This window comes from Colletes gigas, unplaced genomic scaffold, assembly GCF_013123115.1.
Source record: "Colletes gigas isolate AHSC1104 unplaced genomic scaffold, ASM1312311v1 Colletes_gigas_Sc00001, whole genome shotgun sequence".
NCBI lineage: Eukaryota > Metazoa > Arthropoda > Insecta > Hymenoptera > Colletidae > Colletes > Colletes gigas.
In genome coordinates, this window is record NW_025106630.1 from 3,676,147 (window position 1) to 3,687,064 (window position 10,918).

A 10,918-nucleotide genomic window follows, 5' to 3' on the forward strand; every position below is an offset into this window, starting at 1 on the left:
GGGGTGTCAGAGGAAGGTGACAGCAGGATAGGGTAGGGAATTCGAGCGGGCGACTAGACGGCCCGCGGACTTGCTGGCCGAGTGGCTGACGCGTCTATAGTGGGGTAGTGCTAGTTAGCCACGGGAAATGCGGGGGCGGCTCCGAAGGCCACGTTGTCAGACGAGCGTTACCACCGTGTCATTGGTCGACTCCACCCCTGAGACGGCACAGGGGTGCAGATCTATGTAGCAAGGGGTGATGGGCGTTTCCAGCACGCCCATTCGACGACAGAAAAGAGCGAGGATCGCAACGACCAACCGGTGCCGCGAGATTAGACCGACGTCGTAGGTGGCTGCTAGGGACGCGATGCCATTTGTCGATGAAACTGTACGTCGCCGTTTCCTCCCCGTCCACGGGGCTGGGGGAGGATGGAAATCGACATGATGGTGCGAGCTGCGGTTCTGTGAGAAAGAAGGGATGGTAAATTGTCAATGCAAAGATACTCGTTGCGCGACATCTCCTTCCAACTCCCTGGAACGTTGCGCTTTGATTCGAGGGAGTTTCGTCGTGTACGTGACACAGATATCTTCATTTTTTTTTTTCTTTTGCAACTGATTCGGATTAAGTTTGGTACGCTGAATACACATTCTTTTCGCCGATTAATGCCAACGACGAACGTTCGAGCAACGGAACCGAGTCTTTGTTTTATAATTACCCTACATGGTAATTAATATCGAAAGCTACTTAATTTGGAAAAAGAAGTGTATCGATTGTGAGATTTTCTACGTTAAAAGAAACGCTCGTCACTGTGTCAAAGAACTGGAAACGTATGATAGTTCTGTAATAAGCATGTGCAAACAAATGTCTCGAATCAATAGTTTTGTTTAAATGAAGATGAATCAATATATTCGATATTTTATAACGTGAAAAAATGATATTCATGAAACAATATAGTGATATCGCATTATATATAGTTCACTTACATCTTCGTATATACATATACAGTGGAGGGAAAAAGTATTCGTACAATCAAAATGTGAAAATAAAAATTCACACTAAAATTTTTGCTTATAACAAAAATATTCGTACATTATTATTGCTCATACTCTAATAATTTTAAGAATTTATTTTTAAGTAAAAGACTTCTGATATAATCTACTACATGAAACGTACCAAGTTCCTAAACAGATTAGATTATATTGTACATTACTACGTGTTCTGAAAATTCACTTGTAGATATTGTTGGCAATTTTTTGCAAAGTTTTTTTGGAAATATTTAAATGTAATTACTTGAGCGTATATTCCAGTGAAGCGATTTCAGCACGTAGAATAATGTATTATTCCAATTGAATAATTGATTTCGTTAGTTTTCTTATCTACGATACAGTACGATACAGATACGACACATTTCTTACCTTTCATTTCCTCTTCAAATCATTCCCTTAGTTATAAGATACGTGCCATCTCTTCGCAAGGCCGCCAGCATTTTAGAAAAATTCCGGACAGATTGGAAATCCGGGATGGCCTTGATCCAATTTCGAAAGTGGTATAAGTGGTAAAACGTCCAAATTTGTCGAGAAATGATTCGCTATCTTCGACGCTAGATGGCGCGCATTTTCGATGTAAAACCCTCTGGTGGGAAAACGTCCAAGTTTGTCGAGAAATAGTACGATTACTTCAGCGCGAGATGTATATCTCGTCTGTGGTAACACTGTTCTACTGTTCGTGTACTAATTCTACAGCTATTCCCAGATGGTACTGGTACTCACTTCTATCTGTGCACTTACGCATTTTGAAAAAATTGATAATTTTTGTATAGATTCTATAATTGCGTAGTAAAATTACGCGATGACAACAAAAGTGTGGTATTGGATTTTATGAGTTCTAAACCTTTAATAAATACTCCCGAATATAGCGCATAATTTTTATTGTATTTTTATAAATAAATGTATTTAAACAAAATACTTTGTTATTTATTTATAGATGTAATTAGAAATATACATTTTATACAATTATCATATACGGACGGAATTTTGTATATTGAACAGAAAAATAAAATTATCTGAGAAACTAACCTATGTATTTCAGTTATACAGATGCAAATGCATGGAACAAATATGTTTGTTTCATAGTTTCGTTAAAAGTGTTTCTTATTATTTAGTTAATCTTGTATTATTACCAGAATGATTGCACGAATATTTCAGAAATTAACATTAGATTTTAAACACAGTAATAGTATTTTTATGAAATACCATTCTATTAACGATCGTTCGAGTAATGTTTCTTATCGGAATTTAAACACACATTTATTTTCTGAAAATAAAGTATTGCTCGGTTATTCTTCGAACGAGCAGAATTTCTCAAAAACACCAGGAACACCTTTGCAACGAACGGTTATACCTATAGTTAATGGGCCACTATGTTCTCAAAATAATACAATACTGCCTAGAGCAAACTCTATCAATCATTTCGCTACAGTAAACAGTATTAGACAATATTCAGATTCAACCTTACCTTTGATTTTAAATAAAGCTGTCGTATACAACAATGGTATTGTTAAAATTATCTCTGAAAGTTATCTTGTAGAATGCATCATGGATGCATTGAGAGCGATGCATCATAATACAGGATTACCATGGTGGGCGACTATTATTCTTACAACATTATGTGCTAGAACATTTATAACTTTACCATTAGCTATACATCAAGTAAGTGTTATCGTTTCATTGGAATCATTTTACGTCTATCTCAAGAGAATTACTTCCGTTTCATGAATGATCATTTTAGCTTCAAGTTAGAGCTAAACTAGAAAATCTACAACACGAAATGAAACCAATAGCAGAAAAATTGAAAATGGAGGCAAGAATGGCAGTAAAAACTTTGGATTGGAGTCCATCCTATGCGACGAGCGTTTATAATCAAAATGTAGATCTTTTGCTTCTATATCAAATCAGTTTCTGTATATATTTTTAAACTAAATTTAAAAATATATTCTACTTGAGTTAGCGCAAAGTACAAAATAATTTGTTTTTTATAACAGGTAAGCAAAGAATGGAAAGAATTAATAATTAAAGAAAATTGTCATCCGCTTAAAATCGTAGTAATGGGAATATTACAAATGCCAGTATGGGTGGGTTTTTCATTCGCTTTGAGAAATATTTGTTTCATGTTACCGTACAGAGACGAAGGTAAGTACTGCATATCTTATATTTTGTGCATTTGGGTTACAATTGACAAAGTTTAATGTACAAAATATATTGTATCAGTTGCTTATCAAGATTATCTTGAATTCACTAATGGTGGTTTTGGATGGATGCAAAATCTCATAGAGATGGATCATTCATTTATGTTACCTATTATTTTTGGATTTACTGGCTTGGCCTTGATAGAAGTACGTATTTAAACATTTATCTCCCCTTTTTTAAACCAGAATATTTTTATGGTAAAATAATTTATTTTTCAGATTCAGAATATGCTATACAAAGAAAACAACACAAAATTTAGAAGAATATTGACCAATTTTTTTAGAATAATAACTGTTTGCTTAGTGCCTATAATGGCATATATACCATCTGTAAGTTATACACATTGTTGAGAAACACTGAAATAATCAATTCTTTTTCCCAAAGTTTTCTATTAACTTTTGTAAAATAAATATTATAGTGTTTGACCTTGTTCTGGACGTCAAATAATGTCTACGCGCTTTCTCAAACTCTTCTGTTACTGTCACCAAAGATTCGTAGATTAGGAAGAATACCTAAAACGGATTCCGAATTGCAACATCCATATGCAGAATTATACAAAAGCGTGAAACAGAAACTTCATTTAGAACGAAATGTAGCTAAACAATAACAGGTATATATTACGTTTGATCAAACTAAATTATTAGTTTCATTTAATTTAATAATCTAATGCACGAAACAATGAAAGGGAAGTAACATTGCTAATATATTGTTGACAATTGTCACGAGTCTGTTAATCTACAACCGTTCTAAATATGCTGATTTCCATTTAAAATACTTAGAATAAACAAAATCGAAATGTTATCAGTGACTTTGATCTAAGGTCGTAAAAAAGGTCACCTTGCACAAGATGCCGATGATGAAAACGGTAATGGGTCATTGAAAAAATTTGTTTCCAGATAGGACGTGAAATCATGTTCCTTGTTTATACTTAGATGATACGTATATAAAATCAATTTCTTCGGCAAAGGAGGCACTTTAGATTCGAAGAACGTATTTGCAGAAGAAACAACGGTCAGTATGAAGCTCTACACGATCTTGCTGTGCGCAATTCTTTGCATCAGCTTCTTCTTCTGTGGGTCAACACATGTAAGTATTTTCTTTCAACGCTCATAATTGTATAAACGTAATGAATTTTTTAATAACTGTAGTCTGTAAATCTTATTGTATGTTTATTGTGTGGTTGCAAAAGGTATAACTTATTTGAATTATAGATCCATTGCTAATTAAAATATTGTAACATTAGAAATTAATTGATATTTTATTGGTTATTATATTTGGTACTTGACGTCATTTATATGGCCAAGGATCACGTATAAATTAATTAAAAATAAATACTTATGTACATTACGTTTCGATAATTTTAGGGAGAAGTTTTGCCATATCCAGGCGATTGCACAAAGTACCAACATTGCGATGCGAGCGGATGTTTTGTATTATCGTGTGGTGCAGGAACGGAATTCAATCCAAATATTGGAACTTGCGACTACCCTCTAGCAAACCGCATGGATTGTAACAATCGTGGATATTGATAGATATTTATGGTGGAAGTTGATGTTACATTGGCATTATATTGCTCCAATGAAGAGATACACAAGCAAAGTAGTGAAAAAGTGAATTGGGCCATTGTTCCTTTTGCAATTATTTTTATCGAGGTGGATTAATGAAATAAAATTTATTATATTTGTGAACCATTTAGAAATTGTGCCTATTGATGGTTCTAATTAAATTATAATTTTATATGTAAAATTATATAATCTCTATTACACGTACATATGTGAATTTTATAACTGAATCGTGGATAGAGAAATAAAATAAGTATATAAAATGTATTAATAAAGAATTAAAAATAAGTAATGCACTACTAATCCTTTTTATTAATTTACTACCTTAATATTATAATATACATTCAACTAGTAAACGCGTGTCCGTGTTCTGCCTGTTCGAAATTGCTATCTCATTAATTATACTAGATAAACAAATTAATCACACTAATCGTTTCCGGTATTATTGGATCAATTCAGATTATTTATTCTTCGATATTTTGGCACAGAAAGTCGTATAATTGTAGTCGCTTAAAAGATAACTTTTTTTTAAATTTTTAATGCGAACAGTATTGAATGCACTTTACAAACTATGCCGGTGTTCTTACGAAACAGTATTGATAAATTTGGAATTCAACTATGAGTAATCGTAAACGTTATTCAAACGATATCTAATTTTTATGCACTTTGTCTATTGCTTGCAAGAAGATGTGAATTGCTACATCATAATAACGACCTTTGCCGCATCGAACCGACAACAGATAATAATATATTAAATAACCCGATAAATCGTTTCACCATTAATCTTCTATCCGCGACATAATCCACGAAAGAAGATAAATCAATGCTCGATTCATTATGTTTTTTATTGTCTATTTTAACAATGTAACTATGCTTATTGTTTAGGTGTCTTTCATTAGTTGTATCTTATTATAACCATTATTTCATATACTGTAATCGTACAGGAATCCTATTATCGTCTTTTGTATTTATTATTTAATTTCGTATCTTACATAGGATCAACAAATTAAATATATGATTGATGGAAATCGAATTTAGCTTAATTTAGTTGACGCGAAACAATTTCGTACATGTATAGTGTGGTAATATACATATGCGAATATTATTAATGTATATGTATATAAATTAAAATTATTGACTTTAAAACTTTCAAAAAAAGTAAAAATTTTATGTAAAAAGAAAATATGATTTTCCGGTACCGGGAATCGAACCCGAGCCTCCTGGGTGAAAGCCAGGTATCCTAGCCACTAGACCATACCGGAATAGTTGTAGTATCATTACTCTAACTAAGTTTTATTTGAAAAGTACAGTTTCGTTTAATTGAACTATTTAAATAATTATCAATGCATTGTTTTCATGAAAATGTAGTGTAACAAAAGTTGATATACATATAAGAAATAAACTGGTGTGTATTTGTTTTTTTTTCGTTTTCAACGGCGATTGCACTCATACGTTATGTTTGACATAATGACAGTTCTCCGAAAATAATTATGAATAATAGGATTGGCATGAATAATGGCGACGGCTCATAACTTGGCCTATTTTACGTATAACTGAATTAATTATCTACGTAACACTGTATATTTCGTTTCGTTTATACATTGCATGTAAACATCGAATAAAATATTATTAAAGAATTTCGTACGCGTGATCAATCTTACTCCTACCTATATGTGATGCGAATAAATAAATTAAATTTGATATGATTTACGAGTGTCGAAAATATTTCTCGTATTGAGGTGAAGATAAGATAATCACTTAAATCAGATCTGTATATAAGAACGGTCTCTTCGGATATGAAAGTAGTTAAATTCGAAAACCGTATTTGAAAGAACCCATTAATCACTATGAAATATTTCGCAATCTTTGCATTCATGATGCTTTGCATCGCTTCCCTCTTCTCTGGGTCAGCTGTAAGTCTTTTCTTTCTGTTTTCCGTAATTATAAACAATTTTCAACGAGTTTGTGTCAGAAAGTTTACCAAATGTAACAAATAGACCATTTCGTTCGCAATAGGTAGCACAATTTGATAAACGTAAATTACTGCAATATGAAAAATTAATATAACAATAAATGATGAAAAATTGTGCTCAATCTTGTATTTCTAGTTGTTTCTAAATTAATTATCAGAACTTAACTGACACATAGTCACCAATTGTTAGGAAGAAATTTTTTAATTGAAATAAATGTTGATATTTAATGTGTTTTAACTATTTTAGGCGGAAGTCAAAATGGTCCCGGAAGACTGTCGCAAGTACGAGGAGTGTATTAATAGCATATGTAACATTTATGATTGCCGTGAAGGACTCGAATTTAATCCTGTGATTGGACTGTGTGACATCCCTACCGGCCCCCGTACGGATTGCAAAGTCCATACATTGTACCAATAACTTACTAAATGTCTCCAGAGCAAGTTATTATCGAATCAGTGCCGCATTTTCCAATGGGAACAGCGAAGAAGTGCATTTAATATTTGTAAATGTTAATGTAAAGTTTCAACAATATGTAATAATCGAATAAAATTTGTTGTTAATGCCATCAATGTTTCGTAGTCTTATCAAAGTCGTGAACCTACTATGTAAAGGTCTTGTGCACAATGGTCCCTGACGATTTGCAATTGACACGTGGTACAATAGAACCTTCATTATTCTGTAAGATATTTTAGATATTTTCCCTTTAACATCTTAATACAATGGTTTGTACGGAAAGCTGACTCGAACGTAACTGACTAAATTATTATTAACAAACGATTAACTAATAAAATGAACAACTTCTAAATGCATACTTCACGCGAAACGCACACACATAGTCGGCAATGCCTTTAATCGAAACTCTCACATAATGTAACTGCACTCATTCATTACCTGGCAAGAACTAAATATGGATACACCAAAAATTATATCTAGAATACAGTATCAAATTCCACCATGGACGATAGATCTTCCTTGCATACTCGAAATAATTCTGGAAGTAGGAAAAAACACCAACTCAAACGTTCTCAAAAGTCTATACATATACTGAATTATCTAATGAATACCCACACCATACGCAAATTTTCACTGATGCCCCAAAATCAGGACAGGGGGCTGGATGTGCGGTATGGACGTGCTACGAGAAATAGACTCATGCAAAAAAGTTTTAAACTTATTAAAGTATACCAATTGCTCTAAATATGATCAGTTCCACCAGGTAACCCAATTGTGGTCATTAATAACCAACAAGGTGGATGTGACCTAAAACGCTCAAAAAAAAAAAAAAAAGAAAAAAAACCTAAAGGTTGTTTACAATTCAAACATTGAAAAACACTGGGATAAACCATGTTAACGAAAGTAGCGAAGGAGATTTGCAATTTGCAGAAAGCAGCGGATAGTTTAAATATCTACTTACGTTTATATACGTATATATTTTTTTGCATCGTAAATATTATTTCTATCGATAACATTAATCTATTTATTTTAAACAAGTTGTTAATTGTAAAATATTGTTTAACATCTTCTTGGTACTGGATTTCCTTTGTTACGTTTCGTTTACTACAATTACAATTTTCTTCCAATTTGCTAAATTTATTTTACATCGAATAAAGTATTTTCAAAGGCATAATAACATGTTATAATATTTCACAGGGTAGTTTGCACGTTTTGTAAATTTTTTACACATTTGTGCAAATTTCTGATTCACGTATGTATATTTAACGTCCTTCAATACGTCCATGGCATATCTCAAGTACATAAACTTCGATAATCTAGCAATAATTAGGTATTGTTTTTTAGACATGTTTGTGAAATATTTATGGAAAACTAGATAGCATATTGTTATCACATTGTTATCGATGAGTATAAATATAAGAACGATTGGTAAGGAAATTAGTCTTATTTGTGAAACGAATTTGGAAGAACAACGATCGCCAGTATGAATTTCACCTCAACTTTGGTCAGTCTGATGCTTTGCATCGCTTTCTTCTTTTACGCAGAGGCAGTAAGTGTTCTTTTGCATATTTATTCTATGATATAATAATACGTAAAAATTACTCAAACTTACGGTGTGTAACTCGAAGTCACATTCCAGTGGGATTAGTGCTGATAAATTGAAATAATTGAAATAAATACTGATAGATACTATGCTTTAATAATTTCAGGCCACTACTAAAGTTTACGAGGAAGATTGTTCAAAGTTCTGGCTATGCGGCGATCATGGCATTTGCACTCTTCGAGATTGCGGTGCAGGAACAGAATACAACCCCATGGTCCAGACCTGCGACTACCCGTACAATCCCCGTAACGATTGCAAACGCCATTAATGTATTTTTAATGCAATATATGCACTAACGTGTTTTGCTTTTCACGAAGCTAATCGACGCCTAAACAGTGTCACATAATCTGCTTCTTGCATTTAATAATATGTAACAATCAAATAAAGTTTATTATAAGCATCAATGTTTCATATTATTATTACAATCATCAATAGTTTGGGACGATCTCTATTCTGTGGGAGCAATTTTTATATGACAATTTGTTAGAATTTTGTGAAAACGGATACAAAGTACCGACAATTATTAAAAATCGTTTTTTTCCTTGCATGATTTTTTTTCAGTATTTGAGCTACTTGTATCGATAGTTGCGGTTCTTCTTATCCCGATTTCAAAGTATTGATAAAATTCGTGTTATTTTCGATGACGATTAATCGAATTGGAAATCGGAATGTTCCAGAACGTTATCGAGATCGCTGACAACGAAACGTGCCACCGTAGATCTTTGATTTAAAGGGAACAATGATACAAAAATATTTCTGTATTAAATATAATACAAAGTTCGTGCTTATCTCACGCGTAAGCATTTATCAGGCTTTTCTTTAGAAAGATTATAATCTTTAAATGTTACATTATCGATCCTACGGCTAATGTTTCACCGAAACGTAGAATGGAATATGATTCTGGAATTTTCAATTTTTATCTCACTGTATCTCAATGCCGAACAAACGTATTCGGGCAAACATTTCTTGTTGTGTAATTCTTTTTAATTAGATATTTGATGTCGTGTGACTTCGTCAGTAAACGTTTATAGCTAACATTCGTACAATATTTTTCGATTAGATAACACCCAGGACATCCCGTATAATCGATTGAACGAATGGTTATCTTTAAAATAATATAGCTCTAATTTTCAATAAACGAAACGCAAAGAATTTACGTACAATCAAATACGTATGTAATTTTGCTTACGTATTGTAGGAGTATCGAACGTATTTATCATTGCTGCTCCTACGAGCATCGCTGATAATTGCTAATTTAGCTACGAATGGTCCCTGCAAAGCGACTGAACGACGTTTGGTGCATTACTCACGTTAGCTACTGCTCGCAAGAAGAGTACTGCTACAGTGTGGATGCGACCTTCGCTCAGATGTCAAGCTGATAGTTGATGGTGATACGTAGAAAAACCTGTGGAGTTGTTCTTATTGTTCCTTCATATTTCGAATCGTGGTTTCTCTATGCTTTGATATAAAATCTACATTAAATATATCCGTAATTTTGTATGCGGGAGAATGAGGTCTGCATCATTGGTTTTGTTGTTTGTGTTATATTGCTGTTTGCTGGTTTCCACCGCTGAAAGGGTGAAAGTGGTAAGGACGCATGACTTATTAGCGAATTGGTATTATCGATAGTAGAACTTTAGTTCCTGGAAATCTTCGTAAAATTCTATACCAAGAAAATTGAAAAGCAGAGGAAAACGTTACGAAATATTTCCGCTATGTAAATTACGACGAACGAAGAGAATGAAGAAATATACAGGGATCGTTCGATAAGTCATTAGAAAAAGATAGAAAAACAAATTATTTTATCTAGATTAATTTTTAACTTAATCTCCTTTTAGATCTGTACACTTTTCCAAGCGTTTCTCCAACTTTATTAAACCATCTAAACAGTAAAATTTCGGAAGGTTCTCAAAATAGGTATCTGTTTGGGCAGTGACCTCCTCGTTCGACGTGAACCGTTCTCCATCGAGCTATTTGTTTAAGTTTGGATATAAAAAAATCACCGGGGGCCAAATCCGGTGAATACGGTGGATGTTGTAACAATTCGACCTTTAATTCCATAATTTTGACCATCGAAACTGTACAGGTGTACACACGTGCAT

At 33.1% G+C, this 10,918-nt stretch overlaps 2 protein-coding genes, 2 long non-coding RNA genes and 1 other non-coding gene across 5 annotated transcripts; 4 read left to right on the forward strand and 1 right to left on the reverse strand.

The window, feature by feature from the left end:
- Nucleotides 1-2,099: 2,099 nt before the first annotated feature.
- On the forward strand, nt 2,100-3,832 carry LOC122404562 (cytochrome c oxidase assembly protein COX18, mitochondrial). Its single transcript, XM_043408626.1, has 6 exons — nt 2,100-2,688; nt 2,768-2,905; nt 3,021-3,168; nt 3,247-3,371; nt 3,444-3,554; nt 3,644-3,832. The coding sequence occupies exons 1-6, from the start codon at nt 2,164-2,166 to the stop codon at nt 3,830-3,832; spliced, it is 1,236 nt and encodes a 411-aa protein (XP_043264561.1). The 5' UTR covers nt 2,100-2,163.
- Nucleotides 3,833-4,156: 324 nt separating this feature from the next.
- Nucleotides 4,157-5,083, forward strand: LOC122404567 (probable chitinase 10). The gene is made up of 2 exons (XM_043408639.1): nt 4,157-4,311; nt 4,590-5,083. Exons 1-2 carry the CDS (start codon nt 4,243-4,245, stop codon nt 4,752-4,754), a joined length of 234 nt encoding a protein of 77 aa, XP_043264574.1. The 5' UTR covers nt 4,157-4,242; the 3' UTR covers nt 4,755-5,083.
- Nucleotides 5,084-5,977: 894 nt separating this feature from the next.
- On the reverse strand, nt 5,978-6,049 carry Trnae-uuc. The gene has a single exon. It is a non-coding gene; the product is annotated as a tRNA-Glu (tRNA).
- A 396-nt stretch (nt 6,050-6,445) lies between these two features.
- On the forward strand, nt 6,446-7,325 carry LOC122395495. The gene is made up of 2 exons (XR_006258979.1): nt 6,446-6,700; nt 7,007-7,325. It is a non-coding gene; the product is annotated as an uncharacterized LOC122395495 (long non-coding RNA).
- Nucleotides 7,326-8,612: 1,287 nt separating this feature from the next.
- On the forward strand, nt 8,613-9,220 carry LOC122394996. Its single transcript, XR_006258952.1, has 2 exons — nt 8,613-8,762; nt 8,923-9,220. It is a non-coding gene; the product is annotated as an uncharacterized LOC122394996 (long non-coding RNA).
- The last annotated feature ends 1,698 nt before the right edge of the window (nt 9,221-10,918 follow it).